Source organism: Chionomys nivalis, chromosome 9 (genome assembly GCF_950005125.1).
Source record: "Chionomys nivalis chromosome 9, mChiNiv1.1, whole genome shotgun sequence".
NCBI lineage: Eukaryota > Metazoa > Chordata > Mammalia > Rodentia > Cricetidae > Chionomys > Chionomys nivalis.
Genome location: NC_080094.1, coordinates 45,761,062 through 45,788,883, shown reverse-complemented (window position 1 = coordinate 45,788,883; position 27,822 = coordinate 45,761,062). Strand labels below are relative to the sequence as shown.

At 45.4% G+C, this 27,822-nt stretch overlaps 1 protein-coding gene and 1 non-coding gene across 2 annotated transcripts; one reads left to right on the top strand and one right to left on the bottom strand.

Moving 5' to 3' along the window:
• Nucleotides 1-1,889: 1,889 nt before the first annotated feature.
• Nucleotides 1,890-26,589, top strand: Polr1b (RNA polymerase I subunit B). Its single transcript, XM_057781647.1, has 15 exons — nt 1,890-2,139; nt 3,623-3,790; nt 4,226-4,372; nt 5,650-5,782; nt 8,862-8,998; nt 10,056-10,279; nt 10,886-11,057; nt 13,339-13,510; nt 14,169-14,450; nt 16,929-17,062; nt 18,792-18,962; nt 20,089-20,245; nt 21,773-21,969; nt 22,331-22,584; nt 24,148-26,589. Exons 1-15 carry the CDS (start codon nt 1,963-1,965, stop codon nt 25,028-25,030), a joined length of 3,408 nt encoding a protein of 1,135 aa, XP_057637630.1. The 5' UTR covers nt 1,890-1,962; the 3' UTR covers nt 25,031-26,589.
• LOC130882150 (U6 spliceosomal RNA) lies at nt 14,918-15,024 on the bottom strand. The gene has a single exon (XR_009057786.1). It is a non-coding gene; the product is annotated as a U6 spliceosomal RNA (small nuclear RNA).
• Nucleotides 26,590-27,822: the final 1,233 nt, after the last annotated feature.

Here is a 27,822-nt window from a genome sequence, read left to right as displayed (position 1 = left end):
AGAACTAAATACAGAGTAAATACATGACACAGAAATCCTGTTCTTAGCTTCAATACTAAAGAGAGTTGAAAACACACACACATACAAAAACTGATATTCATAGCAGCAATGTTCATAAAAGCCAAACACTGGGAACAACACACATAAGCCCCAACCCCCTTCTCTCTTCTTCCCCTAGGATTTCTATCTAGAAGTTATTGTAACATTAAAATTTAGCAGTGTGAGAGAAAAAGATGCCATGTGACATAACTCACGTGGAGGGGTTTTTATTAGGGGAAAGGAGACATAAGAAGGGGAAAGGGGAAAGAAAGACCGGCCTCTGGAGACAGGAACAGTAGAAGAGAAAAGGGGGGAGGGGAAGACAGAGACAGGCAGAGAAAAGGGGGGTGGGAGGGAGAAGGTGAATGTGCATGGGAGGAGGTGTTTTTTGTTGTTGTTGTTTTGTTTTGTTTTTTTGGTTCTTGTTTTTCGAGTTAAAGTTTCTCGGTGTTTTGGCTGTCCTGGAACTCTTGTTCTGTAGACCAGGCTGGCCTCAAATTCAGAGAGATCCGCCTGTCTCTGCCTCCCGAGTGCTGGGATTAAAGGTGTGCGCCACCCCCGCCCAGTTTACAGTAGATGTTCTTGATGGCAGCAACTGAGGATGTCCCCTGTCAGAACCCTAAGGGCAGGCCGTACAGACGCCTGAAGACCAGCAGAAGTGGGCTTAGTACGGTACCTTCCTTTCTTTTGGTGTAGGGGGTTTGGTAGCTTAGCCTGATTCCTGCGGGTGGTCCCAGTGTTATAACTTTACTCGTTAAGAGTTGAGTAGAGAGGGCAGGGAGCGGTTGCAGATGCCTTAAATCCCAGCACTCGGGAGGCAGAGGCAGGCGGATCTCTGTGAGTTTGAGGCCAGCCTAGTCTACAAGAGCTAGTTCCAGGACAGGCTCCAAAGCTACAGAGAAACCTTGTCTTGAAAAACAACACAACAAACAAACAAACAAACAAATCTCTGCACTCAGGTAGAGACAGGTGAGGTGGATCTCTGTGCTACAATAGCCTGGTTTACAAATCGAATTCCAGTACATGGAGTAGTGATTCTCAACCTTGCTAATGCTGTGACCCTTTAATACAGTTCCTCATGTTGTGGTGACCTCCTCCATAAAATTATTTTTGTTGCTGCTTCATAACTGTAATTTTGCTACTGCTGTGAATCATAACGTAAATATTTTTGGAGATAAAGAGTTGACAAAGGGGTCGCGACACATAGGTTGAGAACAGCAAGCATAGAGACACACACACACACACACCCGTCTCAAGTAAGCAAGCAAGCATACAAACAAACAAACAGATAATAAAGAGTTGGGTAAAGAGGACAGAGGTTGGTGCTCAACATCTGTATTTTGGTTGCAACCAAGACTCCAGAGTTTTGCTCGGCGGTGGTGACGCACACCTTTAATCCCAGCACTCGGGAGGCAGAGGCAGGCGGATCTCTGTGATTTCGAGGCCAACCTGGTCTACAAGAGGACAGCTAGGACTCCTACACTGAGAAACCCTGTCTCAAAAAACCAGACTCCAGAGTCTCTTAGGATCAGCATCAGAATGTAATCGGAAAGTTACCCAAGGGCAGCACAGAAAAGAATCTTTGAAGATAGCTCTATGAGGTCCTAATTGACTGAGCGACTAAGGGCCACAGAGGTCACACACTAAAGTGGAGTGGGTTTTAGGGCGGTTTGCAGGATACAGCTGAGAGAAGAGGCAGATATGCCGCTGTGTGCGTAGATTTAACCGGCCTAATCACACCACGGTTTTGGTTCCCGGTCGACCCTGCAAAATGGAAGGACCAGGGTGGGGCGGGCCGAACAAGAGGAACTACATTTCCCAGCAAGCCTCGGGGACGAGGGTGGGGAATCGGAGATTCCGGCCTTTCCTCCTGGCTGCGAGTGGGGTCGCCTCCCTGGTCTCCGGTCCCGGGTTGGCAGAAGCATGGAACCAGACGGCCGGTGGCGGAGCCTGCCCAGCGGGCCCAGCCTGAAGCACTTGACCGACCCCTCGTACGCAATTCCTCCGGAGCAGCAAAAGGCGGCGTTGCAGGACCTGACGCGGGCGCACGTGGACTCCTTCAACTACGCGGTGCTGGAGGGGCTGAGCCACGCGGTGCAGGTGAGCGGCACGCCCTCGGCCCGAGTGGGGCCCGGAGGGTTCCAGAGGATGGAGGTGGTGGCCGGGAGTCCGCAGTACGGTCTTAAGTAGTGACACTCACTCACCTTGCAAGGCTTTGGGTAGTTCAGAGAGAAAAGCGCTTCGTTGCAACTTTAGCCTAGTAGTGTAGGAAAAGATGTTTTTGTGATTTCTGGGTTTATATGTGAGTACCAACCCTGGTTTTGAGCGAACCGTTTCTGGGTACTGTGAGATGAGTGAGGAAGTGAACTGTTTGGGATTATGTTTTCCGACCATTCAAAGCGCTCCCGCCTTTTCCCACCTGGACTCTTAAGTTCTAAAACTACCTCAGAAGGTTCCAAGCTGCGTCAGACTGCAAACTGCGGCAAGGTCACCCTTCAGTTTCCTTCTCTTAGAGAAGTTTTCTTTTTTTTTTGGGGGGGGGGTCGTGCTCGAGACAGGGTTTCTCTGTGTAGACCAGGCTGGCCTCGAACTCAGACAGAGATCCGCCGCCTCTGCCTCTTGAGTGCTGGGATTAAAGGCATGCTTAATTAATTAATGCTACCACCTAGCTTCCTTCCCTTAAAGAGAAAAACTGGCTGCCGTTCTGAGTTAGGCTTGTTGAGAAAGATAAAAGTCCTAGGGATCAGGCTAACCATGGTAGCGGACTTCAGGTAAGGACGATGGGGGAGGTCACTTTTTGTTAGCATCCTTAGTCTCTCCTGGCACTAGGCTCTGAAAGTAAGAACAGGCCGGTTTCCAGTTAGAGAGCTCAGGTTTGAGTGCTCCTCGGGGTTGTTGGTTGTGTAAAGGTAGCAGGCACCAGCAGCTAGCCAGTACTGTTGAGAACTGCCCTAAGATGTAGTTTACTGAGTCAGGAGCAGGAGGGAAGTGCGCTCCTCCGGGTGTTTAGAAAACTCCGCCTTGGATAAAGTGAAGGGAAGAGGATGGTGTGTTCCCTCCAGGAGGAGGTTAGGAACAGCCGTGTAGATAGTAAACACTACTTGGAGGTTTTGTTGTTGAACAGTTGTGCTGTGGGAGCTAGGGATGGAGATGCATTGGCGAGCTTTGACTGCCAGGCTGATACTCGAAAACATGGGAGCCATTTAGAAATCTTTGAATTGTCAGGCAGGCTTCAGTCTGAGGAGATAAAGTGTGCGAAGGTAAACATGAAGAATGACAGTAAAAGCGGAGGGTGTCCCTATTCTTGCGCATGCGCAGCAGTTCTCTTGTCTTTGTGGAGGAGGTAGACTTGGCTCAGCCTTTTCCATATCTATAGAGCCTGCTGCACAAATACTCAGCACACTGTCCAAAAGGTCCTTAGTGAATGCATTATGGTTAAATAGTTGGTGCAGTTACCAGTTAGTTGTAGCGTTAGTTGTTGTGTTTAGTTGGCGTGATAGACATCAGTGAGTGTAGAACATGCGTGGTTCCAAAAAGTGCCTTGAAAAATACCAGTGACTGAGCAGCATGAATTGTATTTCAGGCCATTCCTCCCTTTGAATTTGCTTTCAAAGATGAGCGCATATCTCTTACTATCGTGGATGCTGTCATCAGTCCGCCCTCAGTGCCCAAAGGGACCATCTGCAAAGAGCTCAGCGTTTTCCCAGCCGAGTGCCGGGGACGACGGAGCACCTACCGCGGGAAGCTGACGGTGAGCATCAGTCATGCCAGGTGGCCGTCCCTGCCCAGTTTGGAGACTCGAGGTTATAGGAAAGGTCTGCTTTCTTAGCATCGCCACTTAGAGAATGGTATCTTCTCAGTCTAAAACATGAAGTCAATTCGCTGTGACCTTACCTCTTTCAAACTCATCTCTGGGTCTGGAGAAATGACTCTGTGGTTAAAAGCACTAATTATTTTTTGAGAGGACCAGGATTTGTGGCTCATAACTGCCAGTAACTCCAGTTCCAGCAGATCTAATGCCGTCTTCTGGCCCCTACTGGCACCAGACACAAATCTGGTACATAGACATACAAGCAGGCAAAACATTCATATTCATAAAAATAAGTACATCTAAACCTTTTTTAAAATACTCATTTGTGCTCGCAGGTCCAGATAGTTTATTTTTGTTGTTGTTGTTTTCATGTAGGCTGACATCAGCTGGGCAGTGAACGGAGTCCCCAAAGGAGTCATTAAACAGTTTCTTGGCTATGTCCCCATCATGGTAAAGTCTAAACTTTGCAACTTATACAACCTTCCTCCTCAAGTCCTCATTGAGCACCATGAAGAGGCAGAGGTAAGTGCAGGGATCTGGGCTGTGGGGCGGCAGTGAGGGCTGCAATGGGGGGGGGAGAGCAGGGAGCTTGCCAATGGGAGTCTAGGCATGTCGTATGGAGCGCTGCTGCTGTGTCTGGGTGCTGTCCATGGCTTCCGTCCTGTCTGCTGGGGCAGTGTGGGAAGCAGCCGTATGCTGAAGAATACTATTGTTTTGGGCTGTGTACTAGGAGGTGTCCCCCCTCCAAATATCTTTTTCTTTTCCCTTTCCTTCCCTCTTCCTCTTCCTACTTCACTTTCCCCCTTTCTGCTTCCTCTTCCTGAGCATTGAACCCAGGGCCTTTGCCCGTGTGAAATGTAGTTCTGCCACCAGGCTACACTCCCAACCCAAATTTTCTTTTCTCTTTTATGACCTTCCTTTCTTTCCTTTTGGGGGGTGGGGTGGGGTGGGTCTTGCTATCAATTAGCCTTGGCTGGCCTTCAGTGTGCAGAGATCCATCTTAATCTGTCCCCCCCTCCACACACACACACACATACAGTGCTGTGATTAACAGTGTGTGTACCGCCAGGCCTGGCTGTTTCCTTTGTGTGGGAGTGGGGTGGGGGGTTGAAGGGCACTTTAGTAACATAGTCCGTGTGTAGACGTCAAAGGATCCTTGGACAACACGTGAGGAGTTGATTCTCTCCTTCCATCATGTGGGTCTCAGGGCTTGAACTCAGATCTTCAGGCCCTATAGCCAATTCCTTTACCCCCTTAGCCATTCCATTTATCAGTGGTGAGGGCTGTCACCCCAAACCTCAGTTTCCTCTGGTGAAACCAGTGGGTAGGAGGGTAAGAGCTTCATGAGCAGAGGTCCCCGTAGAATGTGCCTTGTTATAAATGTTTTCCTATATTTATCTAGTCAAGATTTCTAGTTGGAAAAGCGTTTATGAACTCAACCTCTTTTCTTCCTTCCTTTTTTTTTTTTAAAAAAAACTTCAGAATTTACATTTTAGTTTATTTTCGTCTGTGAAGTATATGTTTCGCACTGCTATGACTCTGAGGGTTTAAACAATACTTCTCCGGGGTCCCCTCACTGAGGACCCGTGCAGTCTACTTAATGCTGTGAATCACATTTTCCAAATGTGTAGTGGGAGCTGCTGGCTGCATTTCTGCCGCCCCAGCTCCTGGTCGCCATAGACCATTGTCCCCTTCACCAATGTATGCCTCTTCTGGGAACTGCATGTGACTAAAAATAGCTTTGTGTTTACTTAGTCATATACTTTTGTTTAACAGATGATAACCCTTGTCTTTGGCAGGAAATGGGAGGTTATTTTATAATCAATGGCATCGAAAAAGTCATCCGAATGTTGATTATGCCTCGGAGGAATTTCCCCATTGCCATGATAAGACCAAAGTGGAAAAGCAGAGGGCTTGGCTACACTCATTTCGGTAGGTTTTAGTGAACATTGGAATGTTGTTTTAGACAACTTGAAAATCATTTTCTTAAAGTAGATACAGCTATCTTTTTTTTTGGTGGGGGCAGGTTGTTGAGACAGGATTTCTTTATGTAGCCATTGCTATCCTGGAACTCACTCTGTAGACCAGGTTGCCTCAAACTCACAGAGATCCTCCTGTCTCTGCCTCTTGAGTGCTGGGATTAAAGGCGTGCGCCACCACTGCCTGGCTAACAATACACCATCTTTAATGTGTTTCTCTTATGTGATTTTTGTTTGTTTTGCCATAAAGTCATTCTGTAAGATTCAGGGTGGTGTTGGTGGGTGAAGTGTTGATCTTTAAGTTACAGGCCAAATACAGGATGGGAAATGGTTCAGTGGGAAAGTGCTTTCTACAGAAGCACGGGAATTGAGACCCCATCACCAAATTTAAAAACAGTAACAGAAGGTTTGGCAGTGCACAGCAACCTCCTGACTCTGGAGGGGAGGGGACAGGGGCACAGGGGTTCCAGCCAATTTAGCCAAGAAGAAAGTTCCAGGTTCAGTGAGAGACTCGTCTCAAAAGACACAAATGGAAAAGCAATTGAGGATGACATCTGGATGCCAGTCTCTGGCCTCTACCTGTGCCTGCATGGGAGAGTAACACCCTACACACACACACACACACACACACACACACACACACACACACTACCTGTGTCTGCATGGGAGACTATGCTCCCACCACACATATATAAGCACAGTGCACTAATACTGTGATATCATTAATACTATTGTAATTTTGAAATTTGAAAATGGAGTAGATTTTTAAGTGTCTTGATACCACATACACATACATACACAGTTGGTAACTGTATGTGGTACTTGATGTTTTAATTAATATGATTATGGTAATTGTTGTGCAATACATGGATGCTTCCTAATAAACCTACAGTAAATTGAAAGTATTGAATATTAAAAATGGACTTCAAGGGGCCAGAGAGATGGCTCAGCAGTTTTAAGAGCATGTATTTTTCTTCCAGAGAGCCTGAGTTCAGTCCACAGCATCCATGTTGGGCCGCTCACAGCTGCCTGTAGCTCCAGCCCCAGGGGACTTGACATCTCTGGCCTTCGTTGTCTTCTGCACACAAACACACACATGCACTCAAACAATTTAAAATAAGTGAATATATTTGTTTTAATTTTTAAAAAATATGCTTAAAGCCAGATGTGGTGTTTCACATCATTAATCCCACACTCGGGAAGCAGAGGCAGGTGGATCTCTGAATTTGAGGCCAGCCGGGTCTACAGTGAATTCCAGGACAGGAATGTCAGTGCTACAAAATAGACCCTAACTCCAAAAAAAAAAAAAAAAAAACTTGGAGGTGGGGACTGGTTTGGGGACAGGTTTGTCTAACCTGCAGAAGTTTCCGGGCTCATTGCATGACACCACACACATAGTAATGTTCTCGGTGCACTAACCTACCAGCATAGTAGCTTAGCTTGGCAAAGCCTAACTGTGCTCAGAACTGTATTTAATACATTAGCATACAGTTTGGAAAAATCACCTAAAACAAAGCCTGTTTGATGAGCAAGTGTTGATCATCTCATGTTCCTACACAGATTTGGCTTTTTGTACACATGAGCTATGAAAACCCTGTATTCAAAACCATTGGCAGCCCGGGAAATTGAAGATGATCTCCTGGCTGGCTGGGAGCCGTGGCTCACTGCTACTATCCAGTATCATGAGAAAATGCACAGCATTGTTAGCCTAGGGAAAGGTTTCAGTTCAGAAAGTGAGAAGCAGATTCTACTGAATGGACATGGCTTGTGTGCACCATGGTGAAGCTGACAAATTGCAGGTGGCTCGTGGTAAAGTTGGTGCCGCTGTATATGTAAAAATCAAATCACCTAACCGGGCGGTGGTGGCACACGCCTTTAATCCCAGCACTGGGGAGGCAGAGGCGGGCGGATCTCTGTGAGTTCGAGGCCAGCCTGGTCTACAAGAGCTAGTTCCAGGACAGGAACCAAAAGCTACGGAGAAACCCTGTCTCGAAAAAAAAATAAATAAAATAAAATCACCTTAATAGGTATAGTGTTTATTCACAAAGAAAATGAAATATACACAGAAAGTGATTTCATAGTGAGGACGCTTGTCTGTTTTTAGTCAGGAAGACTTCATGTATTTATGAGATTGCTTTTGAGGATGTAGGCTGGCCTGACTTAGCACCTGTGTCCAAAAACCTGAAAGGTTCCCGGTTTAGTCTGCCTTGGCACACCCTAGGAGACTGGCCTGTGTTCGCTGTCTGTGACAGTACCTGGCATCGTAAGATAGCATGTGGCATTCTCTAGTAATGTCTACATTTATATTACATAATGTATCATTTATGCTTGAGATCAAAATCTAACTTTAATAGTTGCCGAAGATGCAGCACCTAGGAGAACAGCATCAGCACATCAGGACATGGAGTTGCTGCTTCTTTGCTCTGTTGATGTAGTGTCCAGAATAAGCCTCAAGGCTGAGTTCTGTTGTCCATCAGGATGTTAGATAAGTGACCGTCTCTTGACCAGGCTAATAGGGCACTGTGGATAGCAGGTGCGCTCTGCAGGGTGATCCAAGTATAAGGTGCTATGGGCCCCAGCTGACCGAAAACCTGAAGTTTGGCCAAAGTTATAGCTTCAGCTATTTCCGTGAAAACCTGGAAGTTTGGCCAAAGTCATAGATAGCTTCAGCTATTTCCGTGTGCTCCAGAAAACATTTGGCAAAAGGTCTATGGACACTTTGGATTGCCTGACTTAATCTTTTTTGTTGTTTGATTGGTTGGTTGGTGGGTTGGTTTTTGTTGTTTCATTTTGGTTTTTTTTTTTTGTTTGTTTGAGACGGATCTTTCTGGGTAGGACTGGCTGTCCTGGAACTAGCTGTGTAGACCAGGCTGACCTTGAACTCCTAGAGATCTGCCTGCCCCTGCCTCCCAGGTGCTGGGAGTAAAGGCGTGTGCCACAGTGCTAAGTGATTTGCCTTTGATTATGGTGATAAAATGATCAGACGATAAATGAAAGAGTTGGGCCCTGACTCCTCGCTCCTCCTCTGGCAGGGGTCTCCATGCACTGTGTGAGAGAAGAGCATTCCGCCGTCAACATGAACCTTCACTATGTGGAGAATGGCACAGTTATGCTGAACTTTATTTACCGGAAAGAACTGTTTTTCCTTCCTTTGGGATTTGCACTTAAGGTGAGATGAGATGAGTATGTCTTTGATATGAATAGGCTCATTGGAAGCTGTATCTTGTATACGAGTGAATGGTTTCTTTCTGTTAAAGTACATGTGCATGTATGTTACCCAGGCTTTTGAGGAGTCAGTCTGGGGGCTGCAAGTTCTAGGCCAGCTAGGGTAACATACCAAGATCCTGTCTCCCCCCACCCCCGCTCATACCATAAACAGAGCAAGACCATATGTGCTGTACTAATTAGTTGCTGCTCTATTAAAACCAGTTGCTTGAAATAAACATTTCTCAGAGTCTCTGGAGATGTAGCATTTGGGAGCGGCTTGACTACATAGGTCATAGGTCACACTGAAGTTTTTGGAGGTGCTACCGGGGTGGTGAGATGACTCCACGGGAAAAAGCACCTACCATGCAAGCCTGACAGCCTGCATTGGTCCCCAGAACCCCCAGTGGAAGGGACACCTGGCTCCCAAAACTTGTCCTCTGACCTCCTCCATGTGCTGTGGCTTGTGTATGCCTACACATTCTCTCTTTCTCTCTCTCTCTCTCTCTCTCTCTCTCTCTCTCTCTCTCTCTCTCTCTCTTTCTCTCTCTCTCTCTCTCTTTCTCAAATAAGAATTAAAATTTTAAAAATAAATGAAGTGCTGCGGGCACTTGGCTTGACCAGGCTTCCAGGACCCAGTAGCAAGTTGGTGGCTCACTTGGTGGCTATTGGTCGGAGGTCTCAGTTCCCCTCTCCCCTGAGAGTTAGCCCAGAGGATGAGATAGAGAGAAGTCTATGCCCTAGCCTTGGGGATCTGGCATCTCCTTTTTGCCATATTTTGGTCATGTAGGGACAGCCCTAATTCAGAGTGGGAGGAGATGATTCCGTTTTTTGCCTACCCAGAAGTAGAATCATTGAGACTTCGATGTTTGGCTGGTGTAAAGAGAATGTTTTGTTTCGGAGGGCTAGTATGGCTTGGACATTAACAATTATTAGAGGGGAAGATTGTAACTAAGTGAGTTAAACCTTTGGTAGTTGTTTAAAAGAAAGCTTTAATTTTTTTTTTTTTTTTTCTATTTCAGGCACTTGTGAGCTTTTCTGACTATCAGATATTCCAGGAGCTCATCAAAGGCAAAGAGGAAGACTCTTTCTTTAAGAATTCTGTCTCTCAGATGTTGAGGATTGTCATGGAAGAGGGCTGCTCCACGCAGAAGCAGGTCCTTAACTATCTGGGCGAGCGCTTCAGAGTGAAACTCAGTCTCCCTGACTGGTACCCAAATGAGGAAGCTGCCAAGTTCCTGTTCAAGTATGTGTGCTTTGGGCTGGGAAGGGAGAGGGGGAAAGATGGGTTCATGCCTAGGAAGTGAGCCTGGGTAGCATGCTGTGGTCCTAGCCAGGAGGGCAGCTTTGCCGTGTTAATTTCAAGTTAATTTCAAGTTTGCTTCAGTGTCCAAGTAAGACAGTGAGCGCTGGAGGTCACCAGTGTTGACATTTTGTTGGTTACGGTGATTACTTTGTCTCTGAATAGACACACATTGCCTCTCTGTATCTCTGAAAGTTGCAGACAACATGGGGCTGTATTTCCCTGTAGCAACGACTCTTCCATAACCACGTATTAAAGGAGCTAAGTCCTAGATCACCCTGGCAGGAGCCGAGCACTTGCGATGTGGTCAGTGCGGCTGAGAAGGTGAAGGTTTGTTCTTGACTGAGCTGGAGTAGCTGCAGGTGTTACTGATTGCTCTCTGTTGCTGAGCACAGCTGCAGACTTGGTGGCAGTATCTGCTGCTGTAGCCAGCAAAGGTGGAGAACAGTTTTGGAAGAAATGTTAGGTAAACATGAAGTAGGCACCGTGGTCAGTGGGAGCTGGTCAGGAGAAGGCAGAACTGCTTTAAGGTTTCTGTTCCTCTTTCAGCCAGTGCATTTGTATCCACCTGAAGTCCGATACTGAGAAGTTTTACCTGCTCTGTCTCATGACCCGGAAGCTCTTTGCCCTAGCCAGAGGCGAGTGCATGGAGGACAACCCCGATAGCTTAGTGAATCAGGAAGTCCTTACCCCTGGTCAGCTCTTCCTGATGTTTCTGAAGGTAAGTGCGCGCTGATGATTCCTAGTTTGGGCATCTTACATTGCGTCCTTTTGTTTAGCAGTAAGGGACTTAATCAAAACTCTGGCTCCAGATTTCTGTGTCACCTGTACATATGTGATTTTATGTTTCCATGTAAAACCTGAGGCTCTCAAATGAAAGGTAAGGTTTTTTTAAAATGAGACTGACTTAGTTTTCTTTCTTTCCTTTTTAAAAATTTTTTGTTTTCAAGACAGGATTTCTCTGTGTGTCCCTGGCTGTACTGGAACTCGCTCAGTAGACCAGGGCTGGCCTCGAACTCAAAGATATCTGCCTGCCTCTTCCTCCCGAGTGCCGGGATTAAAGGTTTGTGCCACCACTGTCCAGCTGACTTAGCGTTCTTAATATGATTTCAGTTAATGGACTTCTTCAGTTGAATCTATTTTCCTCCAAATAATAAAACTTCATTCCTTATGGCTAAAAAAAAATGCCAAAAAACAAAAAACACTTCTATTATGAATACATGGACTTTGTTTTCCTTTATCCATTTCTCTTTGTTACCTGGGCTGGTTCATAACGTCTCTGCTGTAAGCAGTGCTGCATTGGTATGCAGTTGGTGTGCAAGAATTTCTGTGGCCGGGCGGTGGTGGCGCACGCCTTTAATCCCAGCACTCGGGAGGCAGAGGCAGGCGGATCTCTGGGAGTTCGAGACCAGCCTGGTCTACAGAGCTAGTTCCAGGACAGGCTCCAAAGCTACAGAGAAACCCTGTCTCAAAAAAGAATTTCTGTGATACCTTGATTTAATCCTTCAGGGTCACACAGAAGTTTTAATTTTTAATAAATATTTTTATTTATTTTTATTTTATGTGTGTTGGTGTTTTGCCTGCATGCATGTCTGTATGAGGGTGTCAGGTCCCCTGGAACTGGAGTTACAGACAGTTGTGAGCTGCTATGTGAGTGTTGGGAATTGAACCTGGGTTCTTTGGAAGAGCAGTCAGTGCCCTGAACTGCTGAGCCATCTCTCCAGCCCCAGGCCTATTTTTAATATTCTGAGGAACCATTATACTTCCATAATGGCAGAGCTGGTTCACCTTCCCCCAGCAGTGCACCAGGCTTCCCATCTGTCTGCGTCCTCCCCATGTTGTTTTCTCGACTGCCATTCTGATGGGTTGCGTAGAATCTCACTGTTGTTTCTGTTTGCGTTTCCCCAGTGACTGGTGACATTGACCGTTTCTTAATGTTTATTACCCATTTGTGCTTCACTTTCTGTCTCTGCTTTTAGCTCATTTATTGATTGGATTGTTGGCCTTTTTTAAAAAAGTGTACTATATGCGTGTACCTATTATGTTACATGTGCATGCATTCGGGCAGTTTTTTTGTTTTTTTCCTTTTTTAAAATTGTTTTTATTGAGTTGTGTATTTTTCTCTGCTCCCTTCCCTGTCTCTCCCCACCCCTTCAATCAATCCTCTTCCATGATCCCCAAGCTCCCAATTTACTCAGGAGATCTTGTCTTTTTCTACTTCCCATGTAGGTTAGATCCATGTATGTCTCTCTTAAGGTCCTCATTGTTGTCTAGGTTCTCCGGGATTATGAATTGTAGGCTGGTTTTTCTTTGCTTTATGTCTAAAAGCTTCTGGAGGGCAGGCCCACTATCCAGATCCCATGTCCCAGATTTTGTGACCTCTGCAAGAGCAGTGCTCACTCTTAACCACTCTTGACCACAGAGCAATCTCTCCAGCCCCTGTAATGATCTTTCTCAGTCCTGCTAGCCAACTCCCAGATAAAAACACTGAGACTTATTCATATGAAAGTTTGGCCTTAGCTTAGGCTTGTTTCTAATTAGTTCTTACAGCTTGAATTAATATATTTCTATTGCTCTGTGTGCTGCCATGTGGTTCGTGACTTTTACCTCTCCTCCTGCATGTCCTGCTTCCTCTGTGTCTGCCTGGCGACTCCCCCTTTCTTCCCAGAGCTCTCTGTCTAAAAGTCCCACCTATACCTACCTTCTCCCTAGCTATTGGCCATTTAGCTTTTTATTAAACACAGTGACCTATCTTTACACAGTGTAATCAAATCAACAAGCCCCTGATCTAGACTTCCTGTCTCTGTCTTTAAGAATGCTAGACTTTCAGTTGTACATTGAAGGGCTGTCTTTTACAACCCTGGTTGTGCTAAAGATGCATCCTTTGCCGCATGTATGAACAGTGGCCTTTACACTGGATTGTGTAGGTTGTGTGGGGTAGATGTAGCATTTATGATATTTAAAGCATGTACTACTTTAAATTTAACATTTTCTTCTTTTAGGAAAAAATGGAAAATTGGCTAGTGTCTATTAAGATAGCTTTAGATAAGAGGGCTCAGAAGACCAATGTATCCATAAACAGTGAGAATTTGCTGAAGATATTTAGTATGGGATCAGAACTAACGAAACCATTTGAATATCTTCTTGCTACTGGGAATCTGCGTTCGAAAACAGGTAAAATGAAACAGGCGATTTATATTTTTCAAATTATGTACATAATATAATAAAATATGTTGCTGCAGAATTTCAGAGTAAGCTAACCCTCACTGAAGTCAGATTTTATATTATAGTAAATTTTGACAAATATCTGCCAACCTAAAGGGTTCAGCGAGGTGTCTTGCTTTTGTAAATCCAGTGCTAGTGAACACATTCCGTGACTCCTGGAAAGCGGTGACCACATATGTCTGTCTAGGCAGGTCTACAGCTGCAGCCTGGAAGAGTTTGGATTTGTGTCCCTCCCTAAACCTCTTGTATTAGAATGAACTGAAAAAATAAGAAAGATTAATTGGGATCCAGAAATCTGCTTTTCTATTTGGACAGATGCTACTGATTTCTCTCATTAGCATGCCAGCAAGTGCTTATGCAATGGCAGGGCTCTCAGACCAATCTAATTTGATTTTTTTCCATTTATCAGAGCTAATATTCTGTTTTGCAAATGTGTATGTGGGAGGGGGGTTTGTACTGGGGAATTGAACCCAGGGTCCACTCATATATCAGACAAATGCTCTTACCACTGAGCTATATCTCTAGCCCCGAAGCATCAGAAACAGACAGTTTGGGGGCTTTTTAAAAAAGACTTTGTCTTGTTTTGAGTGCCTTTTTCTTTATTAAGGTCTCGGCTTCCTGCAAGACTCCGGCCTGTGTGTTGTGGCTGACAAGTTGAACTTCATTCGCTATCTCTCCCATTTCCGCTGTGTGCACAGAGGGGCTGACTTTGCCAAGATGAGGACCACCACAGTGCGCAGGCTGCTCCCAGAGTCCTGGGGCTTCCTCTGTCCTGTGCACACCCCAGACGGAGCACCGTGTGGGCTGCTGAACCACCTGACTGCCACATGTGAGGTTGTCACGAAGTTCGTGTACACCGCATCTGTCCCGGCCTTGCTCTGTGGCTTAGGTAGGACACTGGACAGTCCAGCTGGGTTTGCTGGCTTTGCACAGCCTCAAGCAGCAAAGTCGCCCTTAGGGATTCAGCAGAGAATTCCTTTTCAGTCCTCCATACGTGAGTTGGGCTGTGTCCTTGGCTTCTCTCTCATGCATTTCTGGAGCTAAAATCAGCAAAATGTCATCGGTGTTGATAATAGAAAGGTGTGAATGAGAGTATCCATTAGTATTCAGAGTTTAGATGCTGTGGTGGAAATTTCTGGGTTACTCTCCTGTGCCTCTGGTAGATCTTTGCATTTCTAAGTAGGAAACTGTTGGTTTGGGGGAATTCAGTTAAAAAGTAGCTTATGCGATATAGCTGCTGATACCATAGATCCAGTGACCTTTGTTCCTGGTAGCTTACAGCCGTTGTCTCTACTTTGGGGGAAACCTCAATCGTATTGTTTTCTGGACTTTGGTAGTTAGTTTGAGTTTTCTTTCACAGTTAAAGATGGCATCTTTTTGTTAAGTTTTTTTTTTTTTAAGGGGTCATGCTAATCTTCTCTGTATTGTACCAATTTTAATATATGTGCTGCCAAAGTGAGCACTTGTTTGATATTTTATAACAGTTTAGTCCTGGAGTTTTTCCGTTGTGATTTAAAGGCCACAGTTTTATATCTTTGTTGGTGTGTGGTGAGGTCACCAGTGGACTGAGGTGGATGAGATGCAGCTTAGGACTCCTCTAGGGGTCAGGTGATAGATTGGTGCTTCTATCAAATAAATCTAACATTGAGTCAAGAACTTGTTATGTAGAATGCTAGCCCAACTGGAAAATAACATTAGATAGGAACATTAGAGAAATCGATAAAGAAATGACAGTCAAGATTCCGGAGATATAAACAATCTATCTGTTCATTTGCTGACAGCGAGGCAAAGAATTCTTTTGTCCTATCGTTAATTAAAATCAAACAAAGCATAATGACACACACCCGCAACCCTAGCCTTGGGTGGTGGAGGCAGGAGGATCAGAAGTTCCCATCCTCAACTACATAGGAAGTTTGAGGTCAGCCTGGGTTGCAGGAAACCTTGTCTCAAAGTCTGGAAGGAAATAGAAAAGTCAAAGTTAGAGCAGCAGAAAGTGCCTCCCACTGTGGAGGAAGAGGCGGCTCTGAGGAAAAGTCACTAGCCCTGGGGGGCTAGCGTGGTGACAGACAAGCCCTAAGTGGTACCCTTTGACACTTGGGAAATACTGGCTGTTTTCACGTGGCAGTTATGATGTGTGTAGATGTTGTTTTTTACTCAATGAGTTGGTTCTCATTATTTGCAGCCCTGTATTGTGTTAACTGGCAGTGCTGTTAGCCCATCCTGAGCCATTGCTGGGGGAGAGTGGGTGTAGGCCCCATTTCTCTGAAGTCTAACCTTGAACTCTGAGTCAGCAGCCTCAGCTTGTCTGGCTTCCTCTATGGGGTCTGTGACAGCACTGGGCAGCACTCGGCACTGGGTGTTTGCAGGGCCTGGAACAGGCATTGAAAGATTTGCCTGCACTTGGATCATGGAGACGAGATGGCAGAGCATGTGCACCAGGAAACCCACGTTTCTGATGTGTGACCTCGGAAGTGCCCATAGTATGATTCCATGGCTACAAATCAAATGTCCAAGCATGGAGTCTGCAGATAAGGAGGATCAACAATAATTGGATTTTATTTGGGCAAGGGTATTCGGGCTATAAGATTTAGCAATCAGTGTATGAAAAGGGATGTTGTGCAAACCTCCCTTGTGCCTAGCCATCCTCTCGGGAGCTCCTTTTCTAGATTCTTTATGTCCTTGATGAAGCGGTTTATAAGCAGTATGAAAGCTTCTGTGCTGTACAGACTGCAACATGAATTCTAAATGGCCTTATAATAAAAACCTGGAGTCAGGATATGAGGGTGTGGAAGCTGAAGGATCAGAGAAGCAGAGCAGTCAGCCACTAGACAGTTCTTCTACCACTGCTCAGACCAAAGCGGTCTACGAATCCTCAGACTACTGCTGTCTCTGTGAAACCTCAAACTACATCTGTCTCTATGAATCCTCACACTGCCCTGAGTTCCTGTCTCCTCCCGCCTTATACCCATCCATATCACTTTTTTTCTCCACTTTCCTAGCGCTGGGATTAAAGGCATTTGATCCCAAAGGCTGGAATCATCTTCTGGTGAACTATATTTCTCTTTTAGACAAGAGTCAGTTTCACTCAGCTCAGGGTGACCTTGAACTCACAGACGTCCCAGCTGCCTCTGCGAGCATCGGGATTAAAGGTGTGCGTCATCACTGCCTGGCTTCTGTGGCTGACTAGTGACCTAGCTCTGCAGTCTGACCTTCAGGCAAGCTTTATTTGTTAGAGCACAAACAAATTGTCACTACAACAGATAGGACAATTGGCCAGCCGCACTGAGAAAGCAGTCCCAGTGTCTCCCAGAGCTGGAAATGTTGGATGAAGCCTTCTGATTTTATTATTCTGTTTGTCCCCTCCCAGGTGTCACTCCTGTTGATGCGGCATCTTGTCGACCATACAGTGACTGCTACCCTGTCCTGCTGGATGGTGTCATGGTGGGCTGGGTGGATAAGGATCTTGCTCCTGAGGTCGCAGACGCTCTCCGTCGCTTTAAGGTGATCGTCGGTCTCTGGGTTGCCTTATCTCCTGACTTCTGGTGTTCAGTCCTCTCCTGGTTAATGAGGTGTTACGCGCTGGTTTAGAGTGATCATGCAGTTGGGATTGAAGCTAATTCCAGAAGTACCTGACTCTTGCTGGCTCTGGTAATCTTGCCTTCTATGTTGGGTCAGTGACAGACATGTGACCTATAATTATTTATTAGGCGTTTCATTGAGGTCCCTGTCTGCTTATCTATCTAGTGTGACTTCATAGGAGTACCACCAGCTGGCTGCTGGCTGCTTCCCAGCTGAGCCTCTTGTTTGTCCTTGGGAGGTGTCCTTAGGTTGGTGTTAGGCTAGAGTTTTTTAGGGGTAATTTGTGGAGAGAGATTATTTTGCATATGAGTACTTTATCTGCATGTATGACTTTATGCCAGAAGAGGGCACCAGGTCTCACTATGAATGGTTGTGAGCCACCATGTGGTTGCTGGGAATTGAACTCAGGACCTCTGGAGGAGCAGCCAATGCTCTTAACCTCTGGGCCATCTCTCCAGCCCCTCTTCTACTCTACTGGGGTTTGTTTTGGTGAGCTGAATCTTGGTTTTATGTGCCGATGATTTTTAAATTTTTCTTTCTGTATTTGGCTTTCTTTTATCAGTTCTTTATTAACATGTATGTTAATTCAGTTTGGGGCCGGAAAGTTGACTCAGTCGGGTACAGGCACTTTACTCTCAGTCCTAGAGACCTGAGATCAATCCCCAGACCCTTCTAGGTCACAGGAAAGAGCTGACTGCTGAGGCTCTCCTGGACCAGTACTCAGGCACACAATGAATCAGTTAACAGCGGATTCAAGGGCCCGAGAGATAGCTCAGTTTAGAGCTGTCCCTTCTCATTGTCCTTTCTGGGCTCCTCCCTCCCCTTTCATTTTTGCTGATAATGTGTAGCTGTGAATCCCTTAATTGTATATAGATCTTATAATCTTTTTTAGATTATTGTAGCTTGAATTTATATTTCTCCCTTCACTTAGAAATTTTTAAAAATGGTTTAAAAGAATTTTTTTATTTTTTTTATTTTTTTTATTTTTGGTTTTTCAAGACAGTGTTTCTCTGTATAACAGCCCTGGCTGTCCTGGAACTAGCTCTTGTAGACCAGGCTGGCTTCGAACTCACAGAGATCCGCCTGCCTCTTCCTCCCAAGTGCTGGGATTAAAGGCGTGCGTCACCACTGCCCTGAAAGACTTTTTTTATGTATGCATGCATGCAACGCATGTGAAGGCCAGAGGAGGGCATGGGATCCCTGGGAGTAGAGTTCTCAGCACATGTAAGCCACTTGACATGGGTGCTGGGAACTGAACCCCAGCTTTTAAAAGTGAGTGCAGTGTCTGCTGTGTCTCCCTACTGTGTAGCCATCTCAGCATCCCCATTTGCTTTGTTTTGTTCTTTTTAATTTTCAAAAGAAAGACCCTTTTCATGTAACTGTTTGAAAGGAAATTCATTAATCTATATTTCAGACATCAGAGAATAAACTTGCCTTTTCTTAATCTTTTGCCGTTTCTCAAGTGGGTGGAGTGGCCTTCTACGCAGGGTAAGACTGGAGCGGACAGCTGGGCCTTGGAGCGCTAGGCTTACTACTAGGGCGATGGAATTTCTTAGATGCTTTTCCTTTCCCGTTCTACCTGGCTCTGGTGGCAGGGAGGGTGAGGCAAAACATACGTTTGTTCTTCATTAAACTCTGTCTACTGAAACAGGTGTTGAGGGAGAAAAGAATTCCTCCCTGGATGGAGGTGGCCCTGGTCCCCATGACAGGAAAGCCAAGCCTGTACCCAGGGTTGTACCTCTTCACCACCCCCTGCAGGCTGGTGAGGCCTGTGCAGAACTTGGAACTGGGCAAAGAAGAACTCATTGGAACAATGGAACAGGTGGGTGCCTACCGCAGTGTGTGCTTAACGTCGGACAGTTTCCAGGGCTCGCTTTCACTCTCAGGAGCATTGACAGAACATCCAGCTGTTTTTCTGGTGCTCTTTGTCCAGCACTAAGTAGTTTTGTTGTTGTTGGGTTTTTGTTTTTTTTCCCCTTTTGGTTTTTCGAGACAGGCTTTCTCTGTGTAGCTTTGAGGCCTGCCTTGGAGCTCGCTCTGTAGACCAGGCTGGCCTTGAACTTGCCTCTGCTTCCCAATGCTGGGATTAAAGGTGTGTGCCACCCCACCCCTACCCCCACTGCACTAAGTAGCTTTGAAGTCTTGCCACACTGCTGGGAAACTGAGGGAAGCTTGATGCTCACTTAACTGCCCTTTCTGCCCAGTGTTCATGGTTCCTTTGCACCTGGCTCTGTCACAGTTGGTGACACTGAGGCATCTCTGTCTCTGTCTCATTTGTCATCTACATCTTTGCCAAACTAGAGTTTGTACCTACTTTAAATTTTTATTTTAAAAAAAGTTGAAGCCGAGTATGGTGGTGCACTTTAATTCCAGCCCTCAGTAGGCAGAGGAGGCAGATCTCCGGGTTTGAGGCCAGCCTGGCATACTGAGCGAGTTATAGGATAGCCAGGGCTATACAGAGAAACTCTGCCCAAAATAAATATTTTTCTTCCTCTTCAGCCCTTGACAGTTGGATAGGGTAAATGCAGGATGAAATATCTAAGGGGGGTGGCCAGAGAGATGGCTCAGAGGATAAGAGCACTGGCTGCTCTTCCAGAGGTCCTGAGTTCAATTCCCAGCAGCCACATGGTGGCTCATACCATCTGTAATGAGATCCGGGGCTCTTTTCTGACCTGCAGGGATACATGTTGGCAGAATACTGCACACATAATTAATTAATTAACTTAAGAAAGAAGAAATATCTAAGGGGAAAGTATTGTGTGCTTAGCACACACAGACCATGTCCTAACGCCATCTCCACAACAGTAGCAGTGAAGAGCGGAGCTCCTCGGCATTCGTGACTGGGGCGAGGAACTTAAACACTGCAGCCTTGAGCACTACTCCCTGGGAAGCACCGAGACAACCACAGTTATTTTGTGCTTCTCCTTCCTTCCCCTCCTCTGCTCCAGCTCTTCATGAATGTTGCCATTTTTGAGGATGAGGTTTTTGCCGGAGTTTCCACACACCAGGAGCTCTTCCCTCACAGCCTTCTGAGTGTGATCGCCAACTTCATCCCCTTCTCTGATCACAACCAGAGTCCTCGGAACATGTACCAGTGCCAGATGGGTAAGATGGGCGAGCTGGTGTTTGGTGTGTGCACACAAAAGGTACTCGTAGGTTAAACTGAAGTAATCTCAAACTTGAGCAGCTTCAAGAATAGCATAAAGAATGCCCGCACATGGGGCTGGAGAGATGGCTCAGAGGTTAAGAGCATTGCCTGCTCTTCCAAAGGTCCTGAGTTCAATTCCCAGCAACCACATGGTGGCTCACAACCATCTGTAATGGGGTCTGGTGCCCTCTTCTGGCCTGCAGGCATACACACAGACAGAATATTGTATACATAATAAATAAATAAATATTTAAAAAAAAAAAAAAAAAAAAAGAATGCCCGCACAGCTGGCACCTATTCGTGAACATCCCTCCTGGCTCAAACTTTCGCTTTTTAACTTGAAGACTTCAGGCCCAGCACCCTCTCTCCCATCCTTTGGTGCATACGTGTCAGCCTCCTTAGAGGATTTATCAAAATCAGGAAATTTAGTGTTCATGCCTCAAGAAATAGTTTACTTTAGATTGTGTGTGTGAGAGAGTACTACATGTATGCACAGAAGCCAGAGGCGTTGAGTCCCTCCCTCCAGAGCTGGGGTATGGTCAGCTGTGAGCCACTGACATGGGAACTGGGAACTGAGAATAAAGAATGTATGCAAGAGCAGCACACGCTCTGTATTTTAGCTCTTACTCGGTTTGGAGCGAGCAGGGACTCAAAGGCCCATCCAGGATCACTGTGTTCCGCTAGTGCATATATTTGTCTCCTTTGATGCAGAAGAGCCCTGTAGCTTGTTTGTGTCATTCTTGACATTTACATTGTCACAGAACATGACTTGCATTTGTTTGAATCTCATGACTTGACTTCTGAGGGGTTCGAGCCATTACACATTCACATAACTGTCATTTTGAGTGCTCTTGATTTCTATCCACAGTTAAAGCCTGCAGCATTTGATGTGCTCTTTACCCCCACAGCCTTCCTTGAGCTGGTCTTGGATTCAGTCTCTTTCAGCAGGGCTGGAGGGATAACTCAGTAGTCAAGAGCATTGGCTGCTCTTCCAGAGGTCCTGAGTTCAATTCCCAGCACCCTTATGGTGACTCAACGATGGTGACTCACAACCATCTCTGTCGGTAGTCCTTGGGATCTGATTCCCTCTTCTGGTATGCATATGTCCACGCAAGCAGTATCCTCCGGCCTCAACCTGTTGAGTACTAGGATTATGGGTGTATACATCCCAGATCCTTTTTTTTATAGTACAGGTTACTAACTACAAATTCTCTAGTAGCCTTTATTCTGAGAATTCTTTTTCATTATTCTGAAATTTCTTTCCACACTCACTTGAAGGAGTCTTCCCCAGCTGTGTAATCCTGAGCACAGACTTTTAGTTCAGGGCGTTAAAGTGGCTCCGTCTCCTTCCAGAGCCGTGGTGCTTGCTTTATTCATTCCTGTGGCATGTATTTGTATGTATTTGTAGTTGCTTCCAGTTTTACGGAGCACGTTGAGAACTGAGGGTTGAAAACAAGATGCAAAGACATCTTTTTCCTCCATAGGTAAGCAGACCATGGGCTTCCCACTGCTCACTTATCAAGACCGATCAGATAATAAACTCTACCGTCTTCAGACACCTCAAAGCCCACTAGTGAGACCATGCATGTATGACTATTACGACATGGACAACTATCCGATTGGGACAAACGCCATTGTAGCCGTGATCTCCTACACTGGCTACGACATGGAAGATGCCATGGTAAGGGCTGTTAGTTGTGACCCTGATCTTTCCCATTGCTGTTTGTGAGCTCACTCAAGGGATGTTTGTGTCCTCAAGGACATAATAGCAAATGTGTTTGTTCTTTAAATGGTTTATTCCTGATCTGAGGTCAAGGTTGCTGTGAGGTCTTGGTATGTTTACCTTTTATGATTATTTTTGATCATATCTTAAGCCATTTATAAATCTGGATCCTGATAGCCTTAGTAATTTGGAGATGCTATTTCAAAATCAAATGCCAGTTACCCTGAACCAAGTATTTGTCCAATCTTAACTGGTTCTATTTTGAAAATTTTTGTTTGCCCTCAGTCTTATAAGTTAATTATTTTCTTTGACTCCACAGATTGTGAACAAGGCTTCTTGGGAACGAGGCTTTGCTCATGGAAGTGTCTACAAGTCTGAATTCATAGACCTCTCTGAAAAATTTAAGCAAGGGGATGATAATCTTGTGTTTGGGGTCAAACCTGGTGACCCACAGGTTATGCAGAAGTTAGACGATGATGGATTGCCTTTCATAGGAGCAAAGCTGCAATTTGGTGACCCCTACTACAGCTACCTCAACCTTAACACTGGGGAAGGCTTCGTGGTTTACTATAAGTAAGTTTGGGGACATGTTGGACTGCTGGTTGGTTAGTGAGAAGTGTGCCCCTAGGAGTCCTGACTGGTCTGGAGCACATTGTGTCAACCCGCCTGGCCCTGATGGTTTTTATAGGCTGTTTCTTAGTGGTGACATTTACTGGAGGTCAATGGAGTTGTCTTTTCTGTTTTTCTTTTTTGTTTTTCGAGACAGGGTTTCTTGGTAGCTATGGAGCCTGTCCTGGAACTAACTACCTCTTGTAGACCAGGCTGGCCTCAAACTCACAAAGATCCACCTGCCTCTGCCTCCCAAATGCTGGGAATAAAGGCATATGCCACCACTGCCCAGCTAATGAAGTTATCTTTTACAGAAGGGAAAAAATATATATATAAAATCTAGTTATTGTTTTAAATCTCTGCTGCTCTAACAAAATAGGTAAGACTGGGAAGTAAAACAAAGTCTGTCTGTGTTCAGGGGCAAGGCCATTCAGGACTGAGGCACTGTGGAATCACTGAGGTGGACTCATGGGGCACTGCCTCTGTCCTGACGTGGGGAAGAATAGAAAGGCAGACAGCAGTGAACAGCTCAGACCAAAAAGCCGCTATCTGTCGATGAGGCTTCATCCTATGTTGTAATAAGAGCGACGGGGCTGCGTCCCCAGCACCCGGCCGCCCGCATGGCTAGCTTATGCCCCGAAATAATTACACGGAAACCGTATTCTTTTAATCACTGCCTGGCCCATTAGTTCCGGCCTCTTATTGGCTAGCTCTTACATATTGATCTAACCCATTTCTAATATTCTGTGTAGTACCACGAGCTGGCTTACTAGGAAAGATCTTAACCTGCGTCTGTCTGGAGTGAGACTATCATGGCGACTCCCCACTCGGCTTCTTTCTCCCAGCATTCTCTCTGTTTACTCCGCCTACCTAATTTTCTGTCCTATTAAAGGGGCCAAGGCAGTTTCTTTATTACTTAACCAATGAAACAACAGATAGAAAGATGACCCACCTCCAATCCTAAAGGCCTGGCTCCAAATCCCACAACATGGAGGTGGAGCTCGGCATGGTGGCATTCCAGTCAGTGCTGAAGTCAGCGCTGTCAGCGTCGGTCTCACCTCTGTGCTGGTTTCTATCATCGTTTCTGTCATACCGCCATTAAGGGTGTTTCCTAGGAAAATGTTCATTATGCCTCTTGCTGAAGATGAATAATTATTTCAGCTGCTTTTAGAGTAAAATGGCTTCAGTATTTCCATTGCTGATACTCTCTCAGATAAACATAATTAGTAATCCTAATCATGAATAACTTGTAACATCTACTTATATTGGTGAGCAGATGGAAGCTATATTTACATATATACTTTATGGAACATTAAATTGTGTCAACAAAATTTAAATATTCTTCTGTACAAAGCTTGGGTAAACTTTGTCAAACATACCTGTGATTCTAGCTCATGGAAACAGAGGCAGGAGGCTCACTGCAAGTTCTAGGTCAGCATGTTGTGAGCCAGCCAGGGCTAGCCTAGGGAGACTCAACAAACAGAGCAAATAGCTTGACTTTATTTCCTGGTTTTGTTTTTTCTCTAGGAGTAAAGAAAATTGTATTGTGGACAACATTAAAGTGTGTAGTAATGACACGGGCAGTGGGAAATTCAAATGCATCTGTATCACGATACGAGTCCCTCGGAATCCAACTATTGGAGATAAATTTGCCAGCCGTCACGGACAGAAGGGCATTTTGAGCCGACTGTGGCCAGCTGAGGACATGCCTTTTACTGAGAGTGGGATGGTGCCCGACATTCTGTTTAATCCTCATGGCTTTCCCTCCCGTATGACCATTGGGATGTTAATCGAAAGTATGGCTGGGAAGTCTGCAGCTTTGCACGGTCTCTGCCATGATGCTACCCCTTTCATCTTTTCTGAGGAGAGCTCAGCCTTAGGTTACTTTGGGGAGATGCTAAAGGCTGCTGGCTACAACTTCTATGGCACTGAGCGATTGTATAGTGGTATCAGCGGGATGGAGCTGGAAGCAGACATTTTCATCGGTGTGGTTTATTACCAGCGCTTACGCCACATGGTGTCAGACAAATTTCAAGTTAGAACAACCGGAGCCAGGGACAAAGTCACCAACCAGCCTATCGGGGGAAGGAACGTCCAGGGTGGAATCCGCTTTGGGGAGATGGAGCGGGATGCTCTGTTGGCACACGGTACATCCTTTCTCCTTCATGATCGGCTCTTCAACTGCTCTGACCGCTCGACCGCCCACGTATGTGTGAAATGTGGCAGCTTGCTCTCCCCGCTACTTGAAAAACCTCCTCCTTCCTGGTCTGCTATGCGCAACAGAAAATACAACTGCACTGTCTGTGGCCGCAGTGACACCATTGACACTGTCTCTGTGCCATATGTTTTCCGGTATTTTGTAGCTGAGCTGGCAGCTATGAACATCAAAGTAAAACTGGATGTCGTTTAACTTGATCCTGGCCATCTGAGTTAGGAGATTAGAACAAAAGGGGATTTTAATCCAATGAAGATGTTATGGGCTCACTCTGGGTCTATACAAGAATTTCAGTACTAAAGCCAAGAACAAGCAGCTGAGAATTCAAGGCTTCCGTGCCTCTGAAACCTGCTGAAGTGGTTTTGGTATATTTCTTTAAAAATGTTCTTAAGTATCTTCTTTAAAAAATGATTTATTGATAATAGATCATGCAGGAATATTTCCTTTCCCGGCCCAGGTTCACTGTTCCCTGCTTTCAGTAGCAGTTTATCATCCATCCAGAGCAGGACAGCATAATAAACAGAAAATGGAAGCCATAAATGTAATTTTTATTTTTATATACGTGTAAACTAAAGCTATATCATGTATACAATTTGATGGATTGGAACATAGGTATAGCTGTGACGTCATAATGGTCAAGGTAAATAAACATATCTGTCATCTCCCAAGTGTCATTGTGCACCTTTGGGTTGTGCGTGTGTGTGTTTGTGTTTCTGTCTGAGATCTGTCCCCTTCACAGCTCCAAGTGCAGCTTGTTGTCAGCTACAAGCAGCTCCATGTCTTTGGCCTCCAGCGAACGCTATTCTACTCTGTATCTGAGTTGGCCTTTTGTTCACTCAGTGGGGTCGTGCAGCAGCTGTACGTGTTTCACTTAGCACGGTGTCCTCAGGGTGCAGCTGTGTCTTCAAATGTGGCAGGACTTCCTCCACCTTTAAGGCTGAGTGTATTTGATTAGTGAGTAGCTATGTTCCTTTGCTTTTTTTTTAACCTTTGTATGAGTTTCTTGTGCTTATTAGGGTTTTGTGTGTGTGCTTGTGTATACTATATACTTACACAGCTGTATTATACTGTATATACTTTACAGCTGTATTGTTCCCTGTTATTGGGTGTTTGAATTCTTCCATGGAAAATACCTTGAACTGGTTGATACCCAGCTACCCCATTCTCTGTCTACCTCACAGTCCCGTGGCTAGGAGTCCTGTTTGGATCTCTGGTGTCAGAAAGAGCTGTGGTTTTGAAGGCCCTGTTGTAAGCAGGGTTCACCGTGAGGCCGAGGTTGGCTGTGACCGAGTCATCCTCTTGCCTCCAGAGTGTTAAAGTTATCAATGTGGACAACACCCAGCAAATGTGTTTCATTTTGATACAGGGTTTCTCTGTAGTCCTGGCTGTCCTTGCTCTGTAGACCAGGCTGACCTCGAACTCAAGAGACTGCCTGCCTCTGCTAGGATTAAAGGCATGTGCCACCACTGCCCAGCACCAGCTAATTATTTTTACATTAACTTTTGATCTTGTAGATTCTTGACCAATAAATTGATATGACATTGAGACAACCCAAGAGCTTACTCAGATTTTTCTAGTTTTATGTATACCTACATACAGTTGCATGGAATGTTATCTTCTGTGTAGATTTGTGTTATACATAGGACACTTGTCATGTTGTGCCTTCTGATAATATCTCTAACCCTTCAGTCTTCTCTATAATTTCAAGCAATACATGTAAATAGAATCATAAAATACTGTATTTTGAGACTGACTTTTTTTTTAACTTAACGAATTCCTCTTAAATTCATCTAAGTTCTGTATATTAATTCATGCCTTTGTCTTGCTGTATAGTACCCCAAAGTGTGGGTGGACTAATTTAACCATCCACTTGGAAGGACATTTCAACTGTTTCTAGTTTGGGGCATTATAGATAAAGCTGCTCTGAGAAGCCAAATACATGTTTCTGTGTAGATATAATTTTCTATCTGGGACAAATGTTCAAGAAAAAATTATTGAGTCCTAGTTTTATAATAAGTAGACATGGGGCTGGGGAAGTGGCTAAATAAGTGCTTGCTATGCAAACTTGAGGTCCTGAGTTCAGATCTCCAGCCCCCACATAAATGACATGGCAGGGCACTTAGAGCACCAATGCTGCAATGTGGGGCCAGGGTCTCAGGTGCTTACTGGCCTGCCAGTCAGACTCCCTGGTGGGCTCCAGGTTCAGTGAAACACCCCATTGCCAAAAGCTTCAGGTGCAAAGCAGTGGAGGAAGACGCCTGCCTGCACACACACACATGCACCATACACAGAATGGACCTGAGATTGGCACAAGATGCCCCAAAATCAAGTTCTCAGCACAAAGGAGATTTCTTTGCCCCGGAAGAGACAAAGGACAGGGAATTAGAGACAAAGACAGGAGATAGAGGACAAAAGGGAAGGGGCCTTTGTCAGCAACAAGGGAGATGGGAAAGGAGTATTTGTCCTGGAGGGACAGAGGACGCCTCTGAATAGAGAGGAGAGACGTGACTCACAGGCAAACAGCAGTTTATAAAGGTAAAAGGGGAAACCCCGTGTTAAGAAGAGGTGTTTAATATCCATCGGCTATGTTAATTAGGGCGACCAAAAGGGGGTTTTTAATTGCTGGACTTCAATACTTTGATAGCTGGACATTGGTAGTCAGCCTTAGCCGGAGGAAGTGGACAAATAAGGGAACAGACCTTGGTGGCTAGCTTTAGGAATGTAATCTAACAGTTTTAGCAAGGTGGAGAGAATGGGGGAGTAGAGCAGGGCTGCCAGAGCCATGTTTGCAATGCTCAGACTGGCGGAGTCCTCCAGCTCCTTTCAGCAGCTGCTGTTTACCCCTTGCCTTCCCTGATGTTCTCTCAGATTAATAAAACTGTCCTTGAGCTTCCTAATGAACACGTTAAAAGTCTTTCATGAACGACCTTCCCAAAAGGAAGCCCCAGGAACAAGTAATTCTGAGATCTTCATTTCTCCGATCTGCT